The sequence below is a fragment of the Carcharodon carcharias genome, chromosome 16 (genome assembly GCF_017639515.1).
Source record: "Carcharodon carcharias isolate sCarCar2 chromosome 16, sCarCar2.pri, whole genome shotgun sequence".
NCBI classification, from domain to species: domain Eukaryota; kingdom Metazoa; phylum Chordata; class Chondrichthyes; order Lamniformes; family Lamnidae; genus Carcharodon; species Carcharodon carcharias.
The window spans coordinates 104,623,219-104,650,462 of record NC_054482.1 but is presented as its reverse complement, the minus strand read 5'-3'; the positions used below and the strand labels follow the sequence as shown (position 1 = coordinate 104,650,462).

At 42.6% G+C, this 27,244-nt stretch overlaps 1 protein-coding gene and 1 non-coding gene across 4 annotated transcripts; both read left to right on the top strand.

Moving 5' to 3' along the window:
* The first annotated feature begins 1,228 nt into the window (after nucleotides 1-1,228).
* Nucleotides 1,229-26,177, top strand: LOC121289146 (volume-regulated anion channel subunit LRRC8C-like). 3 transcript variants are annotated; one of them, XM_041208270.1, is made up of 3 exons: nucleotides 1,229-1,301; nucleotides 5,887-6,026; nucleotides 23,787-26,177. In XM_041208270.1, the coding sequence occupies exons 2-3, from the start codon at nucleotides 5,889-5,891 to the stop codon at nucleotides 26,106-26,108; spliced, it is 2,460 nt and encodes an 819-aa protein (XP_041064204.1). In that variant the 5' UTR covers nucleotides 1,229-1,301; nucleotides 5,887-5,888; the 3' UTR covers nucleotides 26,109-26,177. The 3 variants fall into 3 exon arrangements, with proteins under 3 accessions (XP_041064204.1, XP_041064205.1, XP_041064206.1); XM_041208271.1 differs by lacking the exon at nucleotides 1,229-1,301 and adding an exon at nucleotides 1,349-1,461; XM_041208272.1 differs by lacking the exons at nucleotides 1,229-1,301; nucleotides 5,887-6,026 and adding an exon at nucleotides 11,541-11,576.
* On the top strand, nucleotides 3,421-3,584 carry LOC121289474. Its single transcript, XR_005945573.1, has one exon. It is a non-coding gene; the product is annotated as a U1 spliceosomal RNA (small nuclear RNA).
* Nucleotides 26,178-27,244: the final 1,067 nt, after the last annotated feature.

Below are 27,244 nucleotides of genomic sequence, written 5' to 3'. Positions count from 1 at the left end.
CTATTTGGACTGTTGCCTTAACACCAGTTGGGAGTTTGGTTAAGTAAAAATTTTGGGAACTGTTGTAACTGTGTAACTGTAATCTTGTGTGTGTGTTAAAGTTTGTTCTTCTTTTGTTAATAAATGTTTTAATTTAATCTTTAAAATCTCTAAAGGTGGTAGTGGACAAATTACTTCTGACTTCAGTGCATAATCCTTCTCGTAATAAATACAAATTGCAAAATTGTTGTGATAGCGTGGCCAAGTTTCCCTTGTGGATTTGGTCAGCCTGGCAAATACCACCTGCCATGTCATAATAAATGACACTCAACAAAAGAAAAACTCAAGAAACTTACAGCCACATTTTCTGACTATTCTGAATATCAGAAGTTAGAAGGATTTTGCAGGAAAGTAGAATTTTCACATCCTACCCCAACTGTTCTCTCTGAAGGCCCTGACTCGTGGCTATACTTTAGGTGAGTCTAGATGGTGATTGCTTTAGCAATGGAGTCAAGTCCAGTGTTGCCTTTAGCTCTTGTCCACACACACACACACACACACACACACACAAGTGATAGGTAACAACCAAGTTTGAGGAATCTTTTGTATGCTGGGGGTATGAAGACATGAAATGGCCCACCACAACTAGTTGATGAGCACAATTCATATTAGCTTTTCAAAAAGTGGAAAGAAGGAAAAACCAGTTCAAAATTTTCGAAAATCTGTAACACTGGCACCAGTAATACTGGAGTCCCATTTAAGGTATACAAGACCAGTTCGGACAAGTTTTATCGGTATCCTTCATTTCCAAGTTTTACTGCTTTTTCCTTTGTATAAAAAAAATGAAGGCACCTACTTGTAGGTCAGCATTTTCCACCATTGCAGAAAGGTGTTGCCGATAATTTGTACCTGACTCACATCCTGATAAGCAGATATGGCACCTCTCCAAAAGTGACAGCATTTATCTTTCAACTGTTTTTGTCAGGTCGCCCATTGCCTGTAAAAAAGATGGCGGAGGCTGCTCAACTCAAGTCGTCACAGCCTGCGCTGCCAGGATGCTCTTTGACGGACCCGAGCATATTACAAGGAGACTGTCCGCTCAAGACGTCACGGACCGCGTTGCCAGGATGTTCTCTGTCGATCACGCACGCGCGGCCTTCAAAGCTCCCGGGCAGCCCCTAACGTCCCCTTCCACGCTCAATCCCCAGCGCGCGGGAACTGTTTAATTTAAAAGGCCAATCAACCGCCAGCAGGGCGCGCGCGGAACCGGGGTACAACGGCCCTGGGCCCACAAAGGTCAGCGAGAGAGCTCAGGGGTAAAGGTATTCTCTCAGCCTCTCCAGGGACCTGGTGGTTTGGACAGGGGAGATGGCAATGAAAGATTGGTTAAAGAATATGTAAAGAACATTCAGATGGAGGAGAAAAGAAAACCATTAATTCGGAAAAAGATTAGAAGTTAGCAATGGTCTGTTCGGTGTCGAGGTGTGTGTGTGTGTGTGTGTGTGTGTGGGGGGGGGGGGGGGGGGGTCAATCCAAGTCAATCCCATAATATGAGCGTTTGACAGGAGAGGACTGATCAGATATAACCTCCCTCCACCCCCCCCCCCCCCCCCCCCCCCCACCCCCCATTCCCCAAAAGAAATATGGCATATAAATTCCGTGTATAAATATATATATATATATATATATAATCCCCTCTGATAAGTTTCCCTGCCTCTGTACTTGCTTGAAACCCATGACATCTCCAACTTTTTCCAGTTTTGATAAAAGGTCGTCGACCTGAAACATTAACTGTGCTTCTCTCTCTCCACAGATGCTGCCAGCCCTGCTGAGTCTTTATGAACATACGAATTAGGAGCGGGAGTAGACCACTCGGCCCTTTGAGTCAGCTCAGCCATTCAATAAGATAATGGCTGATCTGACTGTAATCTAAACCCCACATTCCCACATACCACTGATAATCCTTCACGCCCTTCCTTATCAAGAATCTTTCTACTCGGCCTTAAACAATATTTGAAGACTCTGTTTCCACCGCCTTTGAGGAAGATTCCAAAGACTCACTACCCTCTCAGGGAAAAAATTCTCCTCATCATTGTCTTAAATGGGTGACCCCTTATTTTTAAACAGTGATCCCTAGTTCTAGATCCTTCCACAAGAGAAGACATCCTTTCCATATCCAACCTGTCAAGACCACTCAGGATGCAATATGTTTAAATCAAGTCGCCTCTTACTCTTCTAAACTCCAGCAGATATAAGCCTAGCCTATCCAGCCTTTCCTCATAAGACAACCTTTGCATTCTAGGTATTAGTCTCATGAATCTTCTCTGAATTGCTTCTGATACATTTACATTATTTCTTAAATAAGGAGACTGATACTGTATACAGTACTCCAGATGTGATCTCACCAATGTCCTGTATAACTGAAGCATAACCTTTCTACTTTCGTATTCAATTCTCCTCGCAATAAATGATAACTTTCTATTTGCTTTCCTAATTACTTGTTGTACCTGCATACTAATGTTTTGCAATTCATGCACTAGGATACCCAAATCCCTCTGCATCTCAGAGCTCTGCAATCTCTCACCATAATATGCTTCCTTTTTATTCTTCTTGCCAAAATGGACTATTCCACATTTTCCCACATTATACCCCATTTGCCAGATCTTTGCCCACTCACCTAACCTCTCTTTATCCCTTTGTAGCCTCCTTATGTCCTTTTTACAACTTACTTTCCTACCTATCTTTGTATCATCAGCAAATTTAGCAACCATACCTTTGGTCCCTTCATCCAAATCATTTATATAAATTGTAAAAAGTAGAGGCCCCAGCACTGATTCCTATGGCAAACCACTCGTTACATCTTGCCAACCAGAAAATGACCCATTTATGCCTATTCTCTATTTCCTGTTAGCCAATCTTCTATTCATGTCAATAAGTTACCCCCTACACCATGAGCTTTTATTTTCCGCAATAACCTTTGTTGTAACACCTTAGCAAATGCCTCCTGGAAATTAAGTATTATACATCCATCAGTCCCCCTTTATCTACGGCTCATGTTCCTTCTTCAAGAACTCCAATAAATTGGTTAAACATGATTTTTCTCTCACAAAACCATGTTTAATCTGCCTGATTACCTTGAATTTTTCTAAGCACCCTGCTATAACATCTGTAATAAGAGCTTCTAACGTTTTCCCTATGACAGATGTTAAGCTAACTAGCCTGTCGTTTCCTGCTTTCTGTCTCCCTCCGTTTTTGAATAATGGAGTTACATTCGCTATTTTCCAACCTAGTGGAACCTTCTCCTAATTGAGGGAATTTTGGAAAATTAAAACCAATGCATCAACTATCTCACTATAGCCACTTCTTTTAAGACCCCAGGACCCGGGGACTTGTCAGCCTGCAGCTCCAACAATTTGTTCAGTACCACTTCTCTGGTGATTGATACTTACCTGGCAGGGGAGAAACCTTGATCATGAAGGAGGTTCTCCCAGGACGAGGCTATCCCATTGCACTTCGGGTGTGCTGACGCCTGCGATGTCCCCAAATGCGGGATACTCGACTGCAAAATTTGTGGTAGTGGGGGATTGCGTTCGCGCTCTCCCCTGATTTACAATTCCAAAAATAGATTCCCTGGTGACTGTAAATTTCTTGGGCAGAATTTTACGGCCCCGTTTCGGCGGGGACGAGGCTGTAAAACGTGGTGAGTCATTATAAACCCCATTGACTTCAGTGGGAATGTAACGTCTCGCTGCCGTAAAATTCTGCCCCTTGAGTTCCTCCCTCCCCTCCATTTCCTGATTTACAGCTATTTCTGGCATGTTATTGAATCGTCTAGCAAAGACCATCGCATCTTTGGTTTTTATTTCAGATCTTCAGCATCTGCAGTATTTTGCTTTTATATATTAAATGCCCTCCTTACCCTCCCATCCCCCCCCCAACCAATCCCCCTCCTCCACCACTTCCCATACATATTAGAAAGCCTGTCTCTTTTTTTCCATCTAGATGTTGTATAATTTTGAGCAATCTATTATTTCTATTCTCTGCATGGTTTTATAATACATAGACAAAGTCCCCTTTTTATGTATATATATTAAAGATCCGTTCCATATACATATATACACACATATATATAAGCCCACTCTTCATATATACAAAACCCCTGTGGTGTTAATAACAGTCAGTTGATGAATATAACCTTTTATATGTTGGATAGCAAGAGAATTGGGGAGATTTAAGTGACTCAGTCCCCAAACTGCCTACAAACCAGGGCCAAAATCCACATGGTTACAGGTTTACAGAAATGATTTCCATTCCCATTGTTAAATAGAAAGTTTTAAAGCCAAATGCTGACACAAATATTAACAAAACATGGAACAACAGGAGGTTGGACAGGACTTGCATCCATGCATAAAATCTGTATATAATGTTGAGAGTGACATTTTTCCCTGTGTCATAGACAGTTTGTTGCCTACTTGTTTTGAAGATTAGTTGTTATTTAGTCTTAATTTTAAGCCATTGGACCAGCTGACAGGTTGACAAGATCAGAATTTTGGCTAAATTGAAGCCTTTATGGAGTGGGACCGATTGAACGTGTTATCTGTATTATGTGGAATTTTATGTTGAAGTGTTTATGTACTGTTTGCAGTTTTTGGCCCTGTGAACTGTATTTATTTTCAGCCTGTCTGCTAGGATTACTAAAATGAGAAAAGCATACTTTACTGCTTTCCTAGAACTCTGAAAATCACTGAAACATGATCATATGAAACTCTGACAGGGGAATATAGGAAAGCATGGGAGGAGAAAAAAAGACCATTTCTGTCCTTCGGTACCATTATTTCCACAAGTCAATCCACTATTTAATCTCCAAGTAAATTAGGGCAAAAACTCCAGAATGCCTGTGGATCCTAACATGCTACTTTATTCATGTTAGATGGGGTGCGTGTGTCACCTCAGCAGTATAAGAATCCTCATGTTGCACACAGCATTTAATCATCTTCCGCTGTACTTATTACTCAGAAATCCATTCCTTACAATCTATTTATCTAATTCTCTCTTCGATAATGCCATTGTCTGTTTATTTGGAAGTCTATTCCAAGTATGAATAAGTTGGTGATCTTGCCTGGGACTTGTTATGTTTTATTCTCATCTAGATTTACACCTGAAATCTAAGTTAAATACCAGCTTATGCTTACAGTATCCCATTCCATTCAGCGTCCTAAGACCCAAGTACATGTTCTCTCAATCTTCTTTTCTCCAATAAAAATAGCTTTTGATTTGTAAGTCTCTTCCTAGGGCTCCAATTCCTACATTCCTCTAATTCCTAGAATCATTGTTGTTCTTGTGTCCTCCAACACTTCAGTGCCCTATTAAATGTAGGTACCTTAATCAGAAAACAATTTTCAAAGTATGACCTTACCAATGCCCCAATTAATCAAGGTGAGAATAGCACAATTGGACTCATTATAAAATTTTCATTCTAGCTTTCAAATCCCTACATGGTCTCACTCCTCCCCATGTCTGTCACTTCCTCAAGCCCCACAATCCTTCAAGATATCTGTGCTCTGTTAATCCTGGCCCCTCTGAATATCCCTGATTTTAATCACTCTGTGGTTGTACCTTCAGCTGTCTAGGGCCCAAGCTCTTGAATTCCCTCCCTAAACCTCTCTGCCTCTCTACTCCTCTTACCTCCTTTAAGATGCACCTTAAAACCCACCTCTTTGACCAAGGTTTTCGTCATCTGCCCTAATATCTCCTTAAGTCGTTTGGTGTCAAATTTTGTTTGATAATGCCGAAATGTCTTTGGATGTTTTGCTCCATTCAAATGTGCTATGTAAATATGTTATTTTTGTGATGAAATGTTTGATGGCAATGATTTATATAACTAGTAACATCTTTTTGTTCCTTTAGGTATGTTTTCAGTGGTGGAGCTAAAATATTTTGGAGACCAAAGAGCTACATTTAAAATCTTGAAACCATGGTGGGATGTTTTCACAGATTATTTAACTATTCTGATGCTTATGGTAGCAGTTTTTGGAGGGACATTGCAGGTAAAATATTGTTAGTATTCACAAGTATGTATATAATATGGCTCAATCTACACTTCTCTGATTTATCTGGTTTATCAAATATCCATTCTAACCATAAAACAAATGCTGTAAAATCTCAGCAGGTCTGGCAGCATCTATGGAGAAAGAAACAGAGTTAATGTTTCGAGTCCATTTGACTCTTCTTCAGAGCTAGAAAGAAGTAGAATGTGATGGATTTTATACTGTTTAAGAGCGGATGGAGCAAGATAAAAGGTCACCCTGACCTTATATCTTGCTCCACCCCGTCTTAAACAGTATAAAATCCATCACATTTCTACTCCTCTTTAACTCTGAAGAAGAGTCATACGGATTTGAAATGTTAACTCTGTTTCTCTCTCCACAGATGCTGCCAGACCTGCCGAATTTTTCCAGCATTTTTTGTTTTTATTTCAAATATCCAGCACCCGCAGAATTTTGCTTTTACTTTTGTCCATTCTAACAACATTGTTTTTGTAATGATGTTTAATGTAATGCTGGTTCAGAGGAAATGGCAGGTTTTCTAATGATTTCACTAGGTTTCTAGCTATTGAGTGGTTAAACCCCTTTAAACTGTGGGAGAAGTAATAGGTACCATTCTACTATCATCATAGAATGCAGAATTATTCCAGATACAATCATATTATGACTAATATAGCTACACTTTCTGTAACCACAATTAACTTAAAAGAAATATTTGGACTAAGTAATATACCTGCCCACTTTAATGAAACATACACACATTTTAATTTTAATGCATTTGGTTTGGGAGATTGTTCTTGTCTGCTTCAGTGATCGCCTGAATAAATTACTTCCAGCAACATTTTTATGTGGGATTGAATGGTTGAGAGTTGTAAATAAAACTAATCTTTTTTAAGCTCAAAACATAAAACATGAGTGAAATAAAGGAAATCTGAACCCTTGGATTCAGTTCCAACCTTACTTTGTATAATCTATAAATTGATAGCATATTTCTATGGTCTCAATAAAATGTAAAAATATTAATTAAAAATAACACAGCAGTTACGTTTATTTATAGACTGCTTCAATACTATCATTTGAGATTAACATTGACACATAATTCACACAATGATACAACACGGAAAGCAATAGATACTGGAAGCAGTTGCATAGATTTAGACCACCATGCATACTGTGTCTTGTACATAATAGCCCTTAGTTATATAGCACTTAGTTTACGAACACCATCACTGTCCCCATCTCACAGAACAAGAATGGGGCCAAATATATTGAAATTTGTACACCCTGAGGCCAAAATGCACCCACTATTGTGTTCAGGGGCTCTTAAACGATGGAAGAAAGTGGGGGCAAAGGTGAGTGTGTTGTAGGGCAAAAGACAAAGTTTTAAAAGGGAGGAGCTCAATTAAGAAGCTAGCACAAAGGCCACTTTAACAAATTAAGCTAGACAAGAAATATCAGAAAACCTATAAAACAATGACTTTCTGATTTTGTGGCCTGGAGAGGGAATCATCTATTATTGTAAAATTAGATTGTACATGTCAACCCAGTCCACTTGTCCATTAAAACTGGAGAACAGTGCATGGCATAGTGAAAATGTTAAAAGGGGAAAACAAATATCCCTGAAAAAAGGCATGATTTCATTGATCCTCAAAAGCCCAGTTTGCCAAGCAGAATGTTTTGAACACCACATATTTGATCCAACAGAGGGCGGTAGTGAGAAGTGACTGAGAAGCATTCTGGGAGAAGTCAGCGCAGTCACCGCAACTCAGAAGGGGATCAAGGAGAAGGACCCTTGCACTCAACAGGAGGAAGAGCATCCAACAGAAGGCGGTAGTGAGAAGTGACTGCGAAGCATTCTGGGAGAAGTCTTACCTGGCAGGGGAGAGACCTTGATTGCGTTTCTGCCAGGGAAAGGTCATCGAGCAATGGCTATAACCAGTCAAACTCCTTACTATGGGGTACCTAACACCATCCGAGTCATGGTGAGGGGCAACGAGGAAGGAACAGTTATGGATCGGACCTTCTTCACCAAGAGGATCCTATTCAAGCTGTGTGGTTTCGAGGCTGCGGAGATCTACTGTCTGCAGGACTTCCCCAGCGCTGGATTTTTTGATGTGACGTTCAAGCAAGTGGCAGCTTGCATCAAACTCCTGAAGGTGTTTGAGGAGAAGAAAGACCTGCCAGAAATGAAGATCCTGACGGCGGAGCCGCTCTTTGCACTGCCGTTGCAACGAGACCGGGTTGCGACGGTGCATCTTTACAACCCCTTCGTCCCTGTCGCTGACGTGCTCACCTTTCTTACCAGGTACTTCGATAAGGTTGGGAGCTGCACCGCGGTTAGAGACAATTTGGGGATCTGGACATGTAAACGCCAGGTTAAGGTCACGCTCAAGCCATCTTCCACCCTCCTTCCAGATTCGCTATTGGAGGAAGCCGTGGCTACCTTGTCTATGCTGGGCAACCCAAACTTTGTCGCTCATGCGGCAAGGCTGGTCATGTGGCGGCCAACTGCAGCGCCGTCCTCTGCAAGAACTGCAAACAGGAAGGGCACCAGACAAAAGACTGTAAACAGGCTAAGTGCTGCAACCTGTGTGGCGAGGCAATTCACCTCTACAAGACCTGCCCCAAACGTTACCGTACTTATAGACAGGCAGCCAAAGCCAACGAGGGGGGAGCAGAAGAAATGCCTCATGTCACTCCAACCACCAAGGCCCCCAGGGAGAACAACGGGACAAAGGAAGACACAGAGAAAGATAAGGTGGAGGAAAAGATTGGGGCAACAGACGGCCAATCAACAACACTGCCCCCTGAACCTCTCACTCCTCAGGAGAGCGAATCAACGGAGGAGGAGGAAGCAGCAGTGGGAAAGCAGCAGGGGCAGTGGAAGCTGGTGAAGAGAGCCAAAAGGAAGAAGGGGCTAAGAAGAAACCAAGCCATTTCCCAGACAAGAGGCAAGAGGCGTCTCCCATCCGACACGGATAACAAGAGCAGCAGCTGTTCAGACGAAGAAGGGCCAGGGCGGCGCTGACAGAAGAAGTGGCAAAACGCTAGGGAGTTGGAGGACGAGATACCCAAGCTCCAGAACATTGGAGACAATGAGGAGACCAGCGCACCCCAACTTTGTCCACATCCCGAAGAGGCCAGTGTACCACAGCCCCAGGGATCTGGGAGCAGTGAGGCGCTCAGCGCACCCCAGCTCCGGGAAGCCAAGAGCAGCAACGCCCCGGGGGGGAGAGGATTGGAGAAGCTTCTCCAACAGAGGACATTTCAAACCCCTCTCTCTGCATGGACCCCCCAGATGCCACCTGAGCAGAACATCACCAATGGGGAGGTTCAGGACGGTTTCCTCAGCCTATCCAAAGTGAGGCAATTTGAGCACACTACGGGCATGAAGGAGCGGACCAAAGGTCTGGAACTCTCAGAGACAACAGGTTTGGTAAGAGACTAAATGCTTTAAAATGGATTTAAAGATTGTATCCATAAATGTGCATAGCATTAAATCTACTACGCAATGTGTTGCGACCTTGGACTACCTTGCCAAGGTCAAAGCTGACCTGTTGTTTCTGCAGGAGTGTGCGATACCGCACCTCAGCTCCTACAGGCAATGGTCACGATGGTGGTCCCATGGTCCATTGATCTGGTCGGGAGGAAACGACTCTCGTTCCTCCGGCCTGGGGATTCTGCTGCGGGGAGGCAGCTTCACCGTCTCCCAGGTTAAGGAGATGGTGGGCGGGCGCCTCCTTGTAGCAGACATAATGTACAAGAATGCTCCACTCCTGTTAATTAACGTGTACGCCCCGTCACAAGGGGCTGAGCGGCTGGAGGTTTTTCAGCAGCTCGCACTGCTGCTGGTGACCTCCAGGCCGGTCTTTCTGGGCGGTGACTTCAACTGCATCATCGATGCGGCTGGACAATCCGGCAGGGCTGAAAGCAGATTGGACGCTACGTCCCGATCCCTGATGGAAACAGTAAAGGATGCCAAGCTGCACGACGTCTTCAGCAACCCTGCAGACGGTGCGCAGCGTAGATACACCTGATCGCGGCCTGACAGGTCCATCCGTTCCAGGATAGACTTCCTGTTTGTGTCCCGTGCGTTCACAGTCAGATCCACCAATGTCAAGCCGGTGTTATTCTCTGACCACTGCCTCCTATTGGCTGACAATCACTTAGAGGAAGACCAGAGGGTGGGCAGGAGGTGAAGAGCCAGCAAGCCTCGCTCTTTGTCTCGGAGGCCTCCAAGATCATCTTCCGTTCCAGAGTCCGCTCCGTGGAGCAGGACGAGATGTGCTCACGTTTCTTCTTCCAAAAGGTACACAGAGAGAGCTTTGTGATCAGCAGCCTGAAGGAAGAAGACGGCTCAGAAAAGTCATCGCAGTCTGACATTTTGAGGATCAGCAAATCCTTTTATGCCAGATTGTATGACGTGAAGCTCACAGACAGCATGGCCTTCCTGTCCTCTATCACGGAGGTCTTAGACGACAGTACACGGGAAAGCCTGGACAAACCGCTAACTCCTGACAAACTGACTAAGGCCCTTGAGTCCTTCGAGAAGAGTAAAACTCCCGGAAGCGACGGCTTGCCGGCGGATTGTATTCGGCTCTGTGGGACTGGATCGGCCCGGACCTGCTAGAAGTGTACGAGAGTATGCTCCTGGCTGGCAGTATGTCAGAATCCATGAGGAAAGGCATTATCATCCTCATCTACAAGCACAAGGGGGAAAGGGAAGAAATTAGAATTTGGCGACCCCTTTCACTGTTGAATGTGGACTATAAGATTCTGTCCAAGGTCATCGCCAATCGGGTCAAATCCGCTCTGGAATTGGTGATCCACCCTGACCAGACCTGCATTGTGCCGGGCAGGAAGATCTCTGACAGCCTCGCGCTGCTCAGGGATACGATTGCCTATGTACAGGACAGGGGTGTGGACACCTGCCTCATCAGCCTGGATCAGGAGAAGGCCTTTGACAGAATATCGCACACCTACATGGTGGATGTGCTCTCCCAAATGGGGTTTGGGAGGGAATTCACAATTGGATCCAACTGCTCTACACTAACATCAGTAGTGCAGTCTCTATCAATGGGTGGGAATCAGATAGCTTTCCGATTAAATCTGGAGTCAGGCAGGGCTGCCCTCTCTCGCCTGTTCTTTTCGTGTGTTGCATAGAACCCTTTTCTGAGTCCATCAGGAAGGATCCGGACATAAGAGGAGTGACGATCCCAGGCAGTAGAGGCAGTCAGGTCAAAGCCTCCCTGTACATGGACAATGTCGCCGTCTTCTGCTCGGATCCCCTGTCGGTGCGCAGACTGATCCACATCTGCAACCAGTTTGAACTGGCCTCGGGAGCCAAGGTAAATCGTGGGAAGAGCGAGGCTATGTTCTTTAGGAACTGGGCTGACTGATCCTTTGTCCCCTTCACTGTCAGGGCTGACGGCATGAAGGTGCTGGGGATATGGTTCGGAGGGACCAGGGCACGCGTTAGAAACTGGAAGGAGCGAATGTCTATGGTGAAAAGGAAACTGTGCTTGTGGGAGCGACGCTTCCTCTCCATTGTGGGTAAGAACCTGGTCATCAGGTGTGACGCACTCTCGCTGTTGCTGTACGTGGCGCAGGTCTGGCCCATTCTACACTCCTGCGTGATGGCGATCACCCGCGCCATCTTCCGCTTTATCTGGAGGTCGAAAATGGATCGTGTTCACAGGGACGCGATGTACAAGCCTCTAGATAAAGGGGGAAAAAGCGTGCCCAACATCGCCCTCATACTGATGGCCACCTTTGTGTGTGGCTGCGTCAAGCAGTGCATAGACCCTCAGTACGCAAACACCAAGTGTCACTTTGTGCTGAGGTTCTACCTGTCCCTGGTGTTGCGAAGGATGAGTCTGGCTACGCTGCCGCAGAGCGCTCCAAGTAGTTGGACCATGCCTACCACCTGTCCCTCGTGGAAAACTTAATGCAGAGAAACACCTTTGACCACAGGTCCATCAGGCTGTGGTCGGCACGTAACGTCTTAAAGGCCCTGAGGGAAAAGGAGAGGGTGGAAGAGCATCCAACAGAAGGCGGTAGTGAGAAGTGACTGAGAAGCATTATGGGAAAAGTCAGCCCAGTCACCGCAACTCAGAAGGGGATCAAGGAGAAGGACCCTTGCACTCAACAGGAGGAAGAGCATCCAACGGAAGGTGGTAGTGAGAAGTGACTGAGATGCATTCTAGGAGAAGTCAGCACAGTCACCGCAACTCAGAAGGGGATCGAGGAGGACCCACTGTCAAAGAATGGAATAGCCCCAAACATTACATTGCTGTAGTGTTTCCAGCCCTCCCTCCTTCTCAAACCAAAAAAAAAGAGAGAGAGAGGGAGAGGCAGTACCTTCAGGAGTGCACCAGACCTGCGAGGGACACTCCTTTGAAAGGGGATTTTTAAAAAAAGCAGCTGATTGTTGAGTAAATCCTGGTTGGTTTTTTTTTCAATCTATTAAAGTAATTCATTGCTTAATACTGAGGTAGGAGCTAAAAAAAAGTATAGAGTAATACTGTACAAGTATAATTAGTCAAGAAACAAGGTTCCTTGCTAACATAAATAAGGCCCCGAGCTAGCATATTTTTTCAGGGAGTAACTAGCTTAATCGAGATGGATGTCATGGCAGGAGAACTCAGACCCGTGATATGCTCCTCCTGCAGGATGTGGGAAATGATGGACACTTCCAGCATCCCTGATGACCATGTGTGCGGAAGGTTTGTCCAAATGCAGCTTCTAGCTGGATTTCAGAGCTAAAGCTGCGGGTAGACTCATTGTGGAGCATCCGCGATGCTGAGCAAGTCATGGATAGCACATTTAGTAAGGTGGTCACACTGCAGGTGAAGATTACACAGCCAGAAAGGGAACGGGTGACCATCCTGTAAAAGACTCAGGAAGGTAGCGCAGGAATCCCCTGTGGTCATCCCCCTCTCTAACAGATATACCACTCTGGATACTGTTGGGGGGATGGCCTCTCAGGGGAAAGCAGCAACAGCCAATTCACGGCACCGTGGGTGGCTCTGCTGCTCAGTGGCAGGGCTATAGTGATAGGGGATTCAAAAGCTAGGGGCACAGATAGACACTTCTGTGGCCACAAACGTGAATCAAGGATGGTATGTTGCTTCCCTGATTCCAGGGCCCAGGATGTCATGGAGTGGCTGCAGGACATTCCGTGGAGGGAAGGTAAACAGCCAGTGGTCGTGGTACACATTGGTACCAACGACATAGGTAAACTAAGGGATGAGGACCTGCAAGCACAGTACAGGAAGCTAGGAGATAAATTAAAATGCAGGACCTCAAATGTAGTAATCTCAGGATTACTCCCAGTTCCAAATGCTAGCGAGAGCAGGAATAAGAGGATAGACCAAATGAACACGTGGCTAGAGAGACTGTGGAGGGATTCAGATTCTTGAGGCACTGGGACCAGTTCTGGGGAAGGTGGGACCTGTACAAACCAGACAGGCTGCACCTAGGCAGAGCTGAGACCAGTGTCGTTGTGGGGGCTTTTGCTAGTTCTGTTGGGGAGTACTTAAACTAGTGTGGCAGGGGGATGGGATCCCAGGAGTAGGATCAGATAGGTCAGATTCAGATCAGAAAAATGGAGGTAGAACATTAACTAGGGACGTTGTGATAGACACGGAGTTACAGGAGAAGCAAAGTTCAAAAAGTGTCCAGCAAGGGAAATTGACGGAGTTAAACTGTTTATATTTCAATGCAAGGAGTATTACAAACAAGGTAGATGAGTTAAGGGCACAGCTAAACACATGGCAGCAGGATGTCATTGCTATAACGGAGACCTGGCTAAAGGAGGGACAAAACTGGCAGCTTAACATCCCTGGTTATAGAGTCTTCAGACATGATAGAGTAGAAGATAAAGAAGGAGGTGGAGGGGGGGTGGTGGGTGGGTAGCACTAATGGTTAAAGAATCAATTCCAGTTGTGAGAAGGGATGATATACTAAATGGGTCAACAAACGAGGCTTTATGGATTGAGTTTAGAAATAAAAAAGGGGCAGTCACACTACTGGGAGTATACTACATACACCCAAATAGTGAAAGCGAGATAGAAGAACAAATTTCTGCTTGTAAGAACAAGAGGGCAATAATAGTAGGAGACTTCAACTATCCTAATATCAACTTGGATTCAAACAATATAAGGGGCACTGAAGAAGAAAGATTCATGCAGTGTGTCCAGGAAAATTTTTTCAACCAATTAGTGACAAACCCAACGAGAGGAGAAGCAATTCTAGACCTTGTCTTGGTGAGCGAAGAGGGGCAAGTGGGTGAAGTGACAGTTGGTGACCATATCGGGGACAGTGATCACAATTCAGTTAGATTTAGCATTACCATGGAAAAGGACAGAGATAAGGCAGGAGTAAAAGTCTTGAACTGAGGGAAATTTTGTAGAAATGAGGAGGGACTTGGCTGAGGTGGACTGGACAGCACTGCTGGAGGATAAAACCAGTGGGAAGCACTAAAAAGCGAGATCCTAATTGTACAAAGTAGACATATCCCCTACAACAATAAGAGTGGTACTGCCAAATCTAGACCCCCCTGGTTGTCTAGAGGAATACAGTGGAAGATCAAACAGAAGAAGAAAGCTTTTGATAGGTACAAAGAACTAAGCACTGCAGATAGCCTAGACGAATATAGGAAGTGCAGGGATGAAGTAAAAAAGGAAATCAAAGAGAGAGGCATGAAAAAAGATTAGCAAGTAAGGTTAAAGATAACCCAAAGATGTTTTACCAATACATTAATGCTAAAAGGTTAGTTAAGGAAAAAGTGGGACCTATCAGAGATGAAGATAGAAACTAGTGTGTAGATGCAGAGGCTATGGAAAGGGTTTTGAATGAATATTTTGTCTCCGTGTTTACAAAGTAAAGGGAGGATGTATATATAGTAGTCCAGGAGGAATACTGCGAGATATTGGATGGGATAGTCATAGAGAGAGAGGAAGTACTCAAAGGGTTGAAATCCCGAACGTTGATAAGTCACCAGGGCCAGATGGATTGTTTCCGAGGCTGCTGAAGGAAGCCAGGGAGGAGACTGCAGATGTTCTGAGGATGATTTTCCAATCTTCACTAGATACAGGGGTGGTACTGGAGGACTGGAGAAATGTAAATATAGTTCCATTGTTTAAAAAGGGATCAAAGGAAATGCCAAACAATTATAGGCCAGTTAGTCTTACATCAGTGGTGAGCAAATTAGTAGAATCAATCCTGAGAGATAGGATGAACTGTCATGTGGAAAGGCATGGACTAGTCAGGGATGGTCAGCATGATTTGTTAAAGGAAGGTCTTGCCTCACAAATTTGATTGAATTCTTTGAGGAAGTGACAAGAAAGGTTGATGAAGGTAGTGCAGTGGATGTTGTGTACATGGATTTTAGCAAGGCATTTGACAAGGTCCCACATGGCAGATTGGTCAGGAAAGTGAAAGCCCATGGAATTCAGGGTAATGTGGCAAACTGGATAAACGGATGGCTTTGTAACAGGAAACAAAGGGTAATGGTCGATGGATGCCCTGGCGAATGGAAAGTTGTCTCAAGTGGTGTTCCACAGGGCTCAGTGTTGGAACCCTTGCTGTTTGTGTTATATATTACCGATTTGGACGTGAACTTGGGGGGAAATTTGCAGATGACACAAAGATTGGCCGAGTAGTGGATAGTGTAGAGGACAGCTATAATCTCTAAAATGATATAAATGGGTTGTTGGAGTGGGCGGTAAAGTGGCAGATGGATTTTAACATAGAGAAGGGTGAGGTCATACATTTAGGGAGGTCAAACAGTTACAGGGATTACACAATAAATGGGAATATATTAAGAGGGGCAGGTGAAGTGAGAGATCTTGGCGTACGAGTACACAGGTCCCTGAAGGCAGCAGTTCAAGTAGACAAGGTTGTAAAGAAAGCATATGGAGTGCTCCCCTTCATTGGCAGAGGTATAGAATATAAAAGTAAGGATATAACGTTGGAATTGTATAAAACATTGGTGAGGCCACAACTGGAGTATTGTGTGCAGTTTTGGTCACCATATTACAGGAAGGACGTAATAGCTCTGGAGAGAGTGCAGAGGAGCTTTACAAGAATGTTGCCAGGGTTAGAAAAGTGTAGTTACGAGGAGAGATTGGATAGGTTGGGGTTATTTTCCTTAGAGCAAAGAAGGCTAAGAGGTGACTTGATTGAGGTGTACAAAATTATGAGGGGAATAGATAGAGTGGACAGGATAAAATTGTTTCCCTTGGTAGAGAATTCTAGAACCAGGGGACATAGATTCAAGATAAGTGACAGAAGGTGTAGGGGGCACATGAGGAAGAACTTTTTTACACAGAGGGTAGTGGGTGTCTGGAATTTGCTGCCCAAGTTGGTGGTAGAGACAGAAACTCTAAATTCTTTTAAAAAGTACCTGGATCTGCACCTTAAGTGCTGTAAGCTGCAGGGCTATGGGGCCGGTTGCAGGAAGGTGGGGTTAGAAAGGGCACCTGGGTGTCCTCGGGCTGGCATGGACAAGATGGGCCGAATGGCCTCCTGTGCTGTAACTTTTCTATGATTCTATGGGTGAAGGTAAACATAGTCCCCAGCCAGCAGTCTTCAAAAAAGAACAACCATTCTTGCCTGCCATAAACTTATCCACAGATTTACTGATTTTGTAAACCTCCACTTTGCCTGCATATACAGAAGTGATAAAAATTAAAGAAAATAAAATTATCACTCTTTTATCCCATGTACCCACCCAAAAATACAAAAATGTTGAAGACTGACAGCACAGAAGCTGTTGCCCATACTCAACTTTTTAAAAAAGAATCCTGAAGTACTGCATAGTTCAACATTTTATTTGTGAGCTGTTTTCCCCACCAATTCTCCATGTACCAAATAATGTGTAATGCGCTTTTTTCTCTTTCATATTTTTTCCTTAAATTTCAGCAGTGACTATAGTACTTCATTGTCTGTAAAGCACTTTGGAATGTCCTGAGTTCACGAATAGTGCTAAAGAAATGCAAGCCTTTCTCTCTTTTTTGAGTTAAATAAAGGGGCACAAAACAGTCTGAGGTAACTTTTTTGCTTGCCCTCCCTTGGTGAAGAAGCACCTGATCTCTGAGCCATGGTTGAGATGAGAACTTGCTGTAAAGGGTAATCCTGCTTCCTAGTGTCCCATAATGCACTGCTTCCAGGGTTCAGCTTTATTTTTTTTTGTGTTCTCAGACTACAGTGCTTTCTCAGTGAGTCTTTATTGAACTGATGTAAAATAACTGCTTTAAGGCAGAGATCACATGACTGTGGCAAGCCAGAGAGGACATGTAGTACAGTTGCATTTCAAAACCCAAACATCCCCCTTTTTATAATAAATAAAAGACACAAACATCCCCCCTCTTTCCTAAGGAACAAAAGACAAATTTGCATGCGCAATCATGTGTAACTGTGAGTTACCCAAGTTATCCACTATTCTCCCTACCCACTACTTTCATGCATTAACAATTGTTTGTTCTACTGGTCAGCCTCTACACCTGCCTTGCATACATAGTGTTTAAATATTGTGCAAGTCTCTTAATGGTATGCTTGCAATTGGCCATTGGCTGTTCATCTGGGTGATGTTCCTTGTCCGGAGGGTGTCGTTCCCATGGCATTTCTTGCTTGTTGTTGTTCCTTTCTGTTGTTGGGGACCGTGGACCTCTGGAATTGATGGTAAGTCTGCAATCAGTATAGATGGTGAGAACCCTTCTCCCTGAGGGCCAACCACAGTGAAGGAACAGCTTCAATAGCTGTTCGTATATGCCTGTGGTTGTGCCGGTATATTCGATTGTTCACTCCACCATGTATGATTGAGGTGACAATTTCTCTACACATGTCCCAGGTTGCCATATGGGCTGACCCCTGTTGAAAACGTTGAAGGTTTGCACCGTGACTAGCTCTCCAAATGCTCAACTCTGTCAATGGTTTGGCAGTCTTGTCAAATTGAAATTTGTCTTTCTGCCATTTTACCTTGCTTTTTCCACTCACGCCTGGTACTACTTCTATTTTCAGTAGCTTTTTTGCTATTGGAAGAGTAGTTTTTGTGTGGCATGACATTAATCTTTGGACTGGACGACTATCCATGCCTTCAGTTGGTATGTTTCTTCACTTGAGCATTGCCTTGTATACATTTGTACTAGATTTGTTTGATTTCTCTATGATTCCTTTGACGATTTTCACTACCGCTCCAGCTTTTCCATTCAACTGGGGATAGTGCAGAGATGATATGTAGAGTTAAATTTCCCAATCCTTTGTGATGCGGCTGAATTCTTCACTCATGAACTGAGGACCATTGTCACTCATCACAATATCTGGAATGCCGTAACAACTGAGGTATGCATTCAAGCATTCTATTCTTCCTGTTGTCGTTGAAGTCAGCTGGTCTAACTCCCAGTAGTCAGAATAATAGTCCACAGTGAAGAAGTCTACTCCCAGTTTCATCCATGGGATCATCTGGGATGCAATGGGTCATCAACGGCTCTCTAGCTTGTTTAGCTTGGTACTCATTACAAGCACCACACTAGCCTCTGTGGTCTTTAATTTCATTGCTCATGTTTAGCCAGTAGAGCACTTCTTTTGCCTTTCTCAGTCTCAATTCAATTCCTTGATGGCTTACATGGATGCACTTCAGCATCTTTCCACTCATCTCCTTAGGAATGATGACTATTTCCTAAGATGCCGTCTTAGGCTGTCAATTCATCTTGGTATGCCTAAAATGCTCTTGTGACCACAGGTGTGTCCTTGATGCTCTCCAGCCATCCTTTCATCACTACTTCCTGTAGCACTTGGAGATTTGCAACGTGTTGGGTAGTTTGCTTCATTTGAGCAAGGTGCTTGTCTGTCAGATTCAATGTCTCTGCTGGGTTGATGACTTCCTGATCATGTCGAGCAGCTGCTTCACATTGAATCTGAAAGATTTCACATTCTGTTGTAACATCCTCAAATTGACCTGACTCACTGGTGTCACACTGCAAGGTGACTTTTATTATTGACTTCATAATCCTTCAGCACTGGTGTTTTCGCCATTAGTTGTTTGATTTTAGTGAACACTGCTTCTTGTTCTGTTCCCTAACACCACTGCACATCCTTGGTAATGAGCCTGCGTAATGGTTCACACTCCGACGACAAATTAAGCAAAGATTTTGCTAAATAGTTCACTAATCCAACAAATTCAACAGATGCTTTCACATCTGTTGGTTGCTGCATCACTGCTATAGCTCTCACCTTGTCAGGATTCAAACAAAGACCTTTTGCTGTCAGTACATGACCTATGTACTTGACTTCATGCATCTTCAATTGTAATTTGTCTTGTTCAGCTGCAGGTTCATCCGGTGATCTCTTTCTAGCAGTCATATTAAATTCTGATCATGTCAGCTATGGCTTCTTCCATTGTGTCTCCACATCCATAGACATGTAGATCATCCACTATGGATTCCACTCTGGGAAAATCACTGACTATCTCAAGCTGTCTGTGTTGATACTCTTCTGGGGCTGTGGAAATGCCAAATGGCACACGCAATCATCTGTATCTCCCTCATGGCTCCAAGAATGTAGTTAGAAAACTGCTGCTTTCATCTGGCTTCACTTGCCAGTAATCATTCTTCACATCTAGAGTAGTAAAGATCTTTGCCTTGGCAAAATTCCTTCGATGGTTGGCATAGGGTAGTGAGATCTCTTCAGTGCTTTATTTAGATCCTTTGGGCCTAAGCATACTCGCAGCTTTCCAGGTTGTTTCATGGCTACCATGCCGCCAATCCAGTCTGTTAGACGTGTCACTTTCTTGCTTACTCCCTTCTTTTCCAGCTCTTCTACCTTGTCCTTTAGATTTGACTTGAGGGCAGATGGAACTCTTCTTGGCAGGCACTGAACTACTTCTAGATGCTATTCTCCTGGTAGACATCCCAACCCTGTAAACCTGTCTTTACACTGCTCTAGGATCTGTCAGCAGTCAATGGTTTTGTGTGCTGCAACATGTTATGATTCTCCATTGGCATGTTTAGGGCTACCTAAGCTCCACTGAGATGAGTGGCTGTTGCATCTCATCTATGATCTGGAACTTTAGATCTTCCTTCTTGCAATTGCATTGGGTTCTCAGACTAACTGTCCTCTCGGTATGAGTATCATGCAACCATATAGCTTCAACCTTAACTTTGAGGGCTTCATTTGTAGATTGCCATGTTGAGTCACTTCACACAGGTCTGTGTAGGTCATGATGTTGCTATCTGACACTTCTTGTTCACTTGATACTCTCCTGCGATCATCATTGTAACAGTCACAAACCATTTATCACCAATAGAATTGAAGGAAACAACCTGTTGTATCATGTATAGTGCTTCATCACACTTCTGCTGATAACTTCTCCAGTGACCATCTATATAGGCTTGATTTGCTTCTTTCTAACCAAATACTTATGTGCAAAATGATTTGGTTTCTTGCAGTTAAAACACTGCTATCCTCATGCAGGGTAGTCTTTCTTTTCCTTTGTACGATGTCCTCCGCAGAATTTGCATCTTGTCATTTGTCCACGATTGCTCTGATCCTTCGGCCTGTAATGTCTCTTAGCAAAATGTATCTCATGGTCTGTTCTGCCATACATGTGCTCTAACTGACGTTTTGCAACTTCCACATTTCTACTCACGTCTATGCCTTTCTTGAGCGTAGTTTTCTCCTTTTTCAGTAGACTTGCAGTCACGGAGGGGTCTTGTATGCCTAAGACTATTCTATCTTTAATTAGATCATCTTTTAGTTGTCCAAATTCACATGATTCTGCAAGCTGTGTTGCTGCAGCCACATAATAATCCATTGCCTCATTTTCACCTTGAGCTCTAGTGTTGAATAACATTTATATGTAACATTCATTCGGGGTTCAAAAGGTTCAAGGCTTTCAAAATCTCTGCCTTCTATTTTCCTTGTTTTTCGGTTAGATTTAAGATGGCATACAATTTATAACAGTCCCTCCCCAGCAGTATTAAAAGCATGGCTACTCGTATTGGCTCTGGATTGTTAATTAAATCTGTTCCATTGCAAATGAAAAAACTGCCAATTATGCCACATATAAAGAGCGCAGAAATATCCCTGAGGCACAGAGTTTAAGTTCTGAAAACTTTAATAAAGGGAGAAAGAAGTTTATGACATGCCTCCTCAAGTGAAAGTGTCACATGAGCTGGGACATGTCTATGGGTGTTATTAAAATTTTTTATAAAGCTTTAAATACCTTCATGAAACCTCATGCCGCCCGTGGATGAGGTTCCATGATAAATGCGAAGGCTGCCTGGGCTCCTTGCCTGCCAGTTTATTGTTTTAATTGATATTTAAATGGCCTTAATAGACCTTTGACAGTTCAGCGGGCACGCAGCCAATTCGGATGCGCCAAACTGAAAATCTGAATGACGCATGCCTGACATCACCGCACATCATTTTACGCATCGGCAAACGGGCACTGCCCCCGCTCGCCGACCCGAAAATTCTGGCCCATGTTTCGTGTTCACAGACTGCAGTGCTTTCTCAGTGTGAGTCTTTATGGAACTGATGTAAAAGGTCTGCTTACGAAAGGAATGACAGAGGTCACATGACTATAGCAAGCCAGATAAGACATGTAGTACTGTTGCATTTAAAAACCCAAGCAACAATGAACACTGTTTTCTGTCAACCCTACAAAACTGGATCATGCTGCTTAAAAGACTAATAGGTCGAAAAGGGATCGGGCAGTGAAAGAGTGTGTCATAATGGGGTGATAATACTGAGGGTTCTTAATTTTTTTTGGTGCAAGGAGACTGATAAGCACATTTTAAAAGCTTTTAATTTAAAAAATACTGATCATCAGACCACATCAATATAAATAGTAAATGGCTCTTTATAGACTTTTTAAGTCATTTTCAGATGTTTAAAATTAGGTTACTCACAGGCAGTGGACTAAGTATCGATTTAAAATACTTAGTCTTTCGTGTTATCCCCATTTTCAGGTGCATTGATAATTCTGCACCAGGTTATCATTCAAATATATCTTTCAAAAATATTTTTAATGCGATTTTTAAAAGACATTGTCGTAAAACATTGATTGCTTCATGGCTGATTTTATGCTCGCTGATATGCAAATGAATTTGAGGGTAAATTTGAAGAATAAAAACACTCCTCAAAACTAGTGCAATTTTGAGCATAATTTGCACCCAGATTGCATCCAAAGTAGAAACCCTTGGCCATTATCTTCCTGGTCTGCAGTGCTTAGTTCTGCCATTTACCAATAGTTGAGGTGCCACTGGGACTTTGTTATAAGAGGTCCTGATGACACTCCTTTAAATATATATCCTTTTAAATGTAAAGCTGTAATATCATGAAGAATACATACAATTTATTTTTAAGACAAATGGTGGTTTAACTGTTAAAGGATATATATATATATACAAATTGGAGGTTTCTCTACATTCTATTGCTATAAATGCGAAAAGAAATGCAGAAACATGTGTACAATGTTGTCAGAATTACAGTAGCTTAGACTTAATAATTATTTTCGCAACATACAATCATAGAATGTTTACAGCACAGCAGAAGGCCTTGTGGCTGGTCGTGTCTGCACCAGCTCTCTGCAAGAGCAATTCATCTAGTGCCATTCTCAGGTCTTTTCCACATAGCCCCATAACTTATTTCTCTTCAGATAATAATCCAACCCTCTTTTGAACGCTTTGATTGAATCTGCCTCCACCGCGCTCTTAGCAGTGCTTTCCAGATCCTAACCACTCGCTACGTAAAAAAGTTTTTCCTCATGTCACCATTGCTTCTTTTGCCAATCACCTTACATTGGTATCCTCTGGCTCTTGATCCTTCGATGAGTGAGAATAGTTTCTCCCTATCTATTCTGTCCAGACTCTTCATTATTTTGAATACCTCTATTTAATCTCTGCTCAGCCTTTTCTTCTGCAAGGAGAACCACCCCAACTTCTTCAACTTCATTGAAGTTCCTCATTCCTGGAACCATTCTTGTGAGTCGTTTTTGTACCCTCTCTAATGCCTTCACATTCTTTCTACGGTGTGGTACCCAGAGCTAGATGTAATACCCCAGTTGAGGCTGCACCAGTGTTTTATATCTGTTCATCATAATTTCCTTGATTTTATACTCTCTTCTCCTATTTAAAGCCCAGGATCCCGAATGCTTTTTTAACTACTCATTCAATCTGCATTGCCCCCTTCAATGATTTGCATGGATATAGCCCCATGTCCCCCACTTCTTCCATTTAGAATTGTCCCTTTATTTTTGCCTCTCCCCGTTCCTCCTACCTAATGAATCATTTCATAGTTCTCTGCATAAAATTTAATATACCACTTGTCTGCCTGTTCTACCAATCTGTCTGTGTCCTTTTGAAGGTTAATGCTATCCACCTCACAGTTCACAACACTTGCAAGTTCTCTGTCATCCAGAACTTGTGAATTTGTGCCTGTGCACCAAAGTCAGCCATTAATATATATCAAAAAAAGTAAAGGTCCTAACACAGACCCCGGGAAACCACAATATAAACCTTCCTCCAATCCGAGAACTACTCTTTGTGTTTTCTGACACACAGCCAATTTTGTATAGCTGTTACCACTGTCCCTTTTATTCCACCAACTCCAACTTTGCTCACAAGTCTGCTGTGCAGCAGTTTATCAAATATTGTTCAACAGAAAAATAAATGGGGAGACATCCCCAGTATCTAATGGTAGTCCTATATAGTTAGTTGAATTTATGGCAAATTTATTTTGTCTTTTGTATTTAAACAGATATCAACAGACAAGATAATATGTGTCCCTGTGCCGGAAGGCTTCTCAATGGCCACCATGCGATGGAACAAAAGTGCTCTTAAAGGTCTTAAACTAAATAGTTTTGATTCGGGATTTAAGACCGACTTGGACCGCGAACAATATAATTTAATGGATCAGTATTGTTATGATCATGCAATTCAGTGGTATTCAAAATATTTCCCATACATAGCTATCATTCACACGCTTGTATTTTTGATAAGCAGTAATTTCTGGTTCAAATTTCCAGGAACAAGTTCCAAAATTGAGCATTTTATATCAATCCTTGGAAAATGTTTAGATTCTCAGTGGACTACTAAGGCACTTTCAGAAACTGTCTATGAGGATTCAGATCTACAGATTCCACAAAGAACAGTTTTATCAACTGAACCATCCGTATCTTGCTCTTTGAACCTACAGCAGTCCTCCGATACTGCCCTATTACTGGGACAAAAGGAATCCAGTAATGACAGACTGTGTGAGAATGAAGCACAAGTGTCATTGTGCAAACCTCCATACAAGACTTTCAAAACTGTCGGAGGTGGTGTTTATGGTTATGCTGCAGTGAAAATCCTAGATAAAAAGGAGGGTGAACAAGCAAAAGCATTGTTTGAAAAAGTCAAAAAGTTTCGTCTTCACACAGAAGAAGGTCATATTCTTTATATGATGTACATAAGACAAACTATTTTACGTTCTGTTCAAACAATTCTCGTTCTTGCCTATTTTGTAACTCGGATTCCTCAAATGAAACATATTGTCCACTGCGTAGATAAAATTCATATCACAGGTTTCACGGAATTTTTCTGCATCCATGGTCTTTGGAGGATATTCAGGATGTTGTCTACTGTGTATGTTGTTGTCATATTTATTTATTGTATAACCTGTATCTACACATTGTACTGGATCTTCTATTTTAAACTTAAGGAATATTCATTTGCATATGTCAGAGAAGAAACTGGGATTGATGACATTCCTGATGTGAAGAACGATTTTGCATTTTTACTGCATCTGATTGACCAATATGATAAACTATATGCTAGGAAGTTTGCTGTGTTTCTATCTGATGTTAGTGAAAACAAACTCCGTCAAATAAACCTGAGCTATGAGTGGACACATGAGAAGCTTCAGCAACGTATTGTTACTAATGAAGACAACAAAACTGAATTACATCTTTTTATGTTGCCCGGTATTCCCAATAACGTTTATGATATTTATAACCTGGAAGTACTAAAGTTGGAATTTATTAAGGATGTCTCTATTAGTGCAGCAATTTCACAGCAAACTTCACTCCAAGAACTGTGGGTGTACAACTGTATAATAAAAGTAGAAAATCGAGCACTTGCATTTTTAAAAGACACAATAACAATTTTAAGAGTTCGGTTTTCAAACGCTTATGAAATACCACAGTGGATGTATTGTCTGAAGAATCTCCGTGAACTGTACCTGGAAGGAAACCTATTAATCGACAATAAAACTTCCATTGTCCTGCAGTCATTATGTGATTTAGAACGTCTTAAATTTTTTCACCTAAAGTCCAATGTCACCAAAGTACCTGCAGCAGTCATTGATGTTGCTCATCACCTTCAGCACCTCACAATCCACAATCAGGGCAAAAGGTTCACCACTCTTAACGGCCTTAGGAAAATGCTTTGCCTCTCTGTGTTAAAGCTGTATAACTGTGATTTAGAGAGAATCCCAAGTGCTATATTTAGCTTGAGCAATCTTCAGGAACTGGACCTCAAAGACAATAATCTGAGAACGTTGGAGGAGCTGGCGAGTTTTCAACATCTTCGTAAACTCACTACACTCAAACTTCATCACAACAAAATTACACAGATTCCTCTATACATTGCCAAGGCCAGCTCACTGGAAATGCTTTATTTAACTAAAAATAATATTACTTTTCTTCCATCAAATCTATTTAAACTCACTAGGCTACGACATCTTGAAGTTGGTCATAATAATATTACAAGCATTCCCATTGAAATAGAACAACTGGAGGACCTTCATTACTTTGACATTGAAAGTAACAAAGTATCTGAGCTACCTTTAGAACTGTTTTACTGTACAAAGCTTAGAGTGCTGATACTTTCACATAATCTTTTGACTTCCATTCCACCCAAGGTGAAAAATTTGACACAACTGCGACAACTAGATTTGAAAGGGAACAAATTGCAATATTTACCACCTGAGCTAGCAAAGTGCCAGTGTTTGAAAAGGAGTCAACTGAATGTGGAAGAGGACATTTTCAACACACTTCCATATGACATCAGAGAAGAGTTTCTAAACAGAGAATCTAGGTGAACAGCAAGTAAACTTCAGTTAAGGTTAAATGAACTATTTTCCTCAGATTCTCATGCAAATCAAAAGTATATACTGTTTGAATAGATCCTTGTATTTCTTTTATTCAAGACAAATTTTTCAAACCAGATCTTTCACTTTTGTAGTACCTTTAATGTGAGATATTTTAACATGTACACACTCTCAAAAAAGATATGTTAATTGTATCAGTAGAAGAGCTAAGGGAGACCAAAGAGCAAAACTGAGTTTTCTAACAAGGGGAGAGAGAAGGAGCACAACAGAGAGTTACAGGGCAGCTGGCTTAAATTTCTGCCATAGAAGAGGAATGAATGAAGGAGGGAGGGGCAGTGGTTAGAATAGAAAGAACAGAGAGCAAGCAGAATGTGAGGGCTTCTCGGAGATGGGGGAGGAGCAGAGAGTCGGAGGGATTTATCGATGGGGATGGTAAATTCAATGTATTACTGAACAGGAGACCAATGGAAACTGACAACAAGTTATGTATGGTGAAGCAAGACAGATGTAAGTGACAGAGTTTTGGTGGAGTCTGAGATGCTTGATGAAAAGATTGTTAGAGAAATCAGCAGGAGACAAATCTGTGGATGTCAGCAGAGACACTTGGGTAGAAACAGGCAGTCTTAATAAAGGATAAATTTGCAGGATTATGAGGAGAGGGCAAGGGAGTGGGACTAATTTGATAGCTCTCTCAAAAAGCTGCACAGTCACAATGAGCTAAATTTTGTTTCTGTGCAGTACGATTTTATGATTTTTGCCAACTATAAATTGGAGAAGGTTCTAGTTTATCCATAGCTTAATGTCAGACAAGCAGTTATATAGTGATTAAAGATTTAGGGCAGAATTTAGCCCTCAATGGGTGGGCGGGTCCCACTGGCTCAGCAGTGGGCGGGCAACCAAACTCCGTCGCCGAAACGGGCCCCACCGCCATTTTGAGTGTGTTGCCCAAAGGGAAGCGTTATGCGCTTCCTGTGCGAAGGGGGGGAGGGATTCCACAACTGTCATAGTGTGCTCTTTTACGCATATGCACAAAAGAGCGCACTGCTCCCTGAGACTAAGTGCTGTCTCAGGGAGATCGGTGAAAGTTTAAAAAACATCAAAAATGGCAAAATAAAAAAATTATTAAC

Bases quoted from the DNA above. Each gene is read 5' to 3' on its own strand.
- LOC121289146 (XM_041208270.1), top strand. From the start codon at position 5,889: ATGTTTTCAGTGGTGGAGCTAAAATATTTTGGAGACCAAAGAGCTACA. The intron at 6,027-23,786 runs GTAAAATATTGT...GTATTTAAACAG, and splicing joins TTTTTGGAGGGACATTGCAG to ATATCAACAGACAAGATAAT.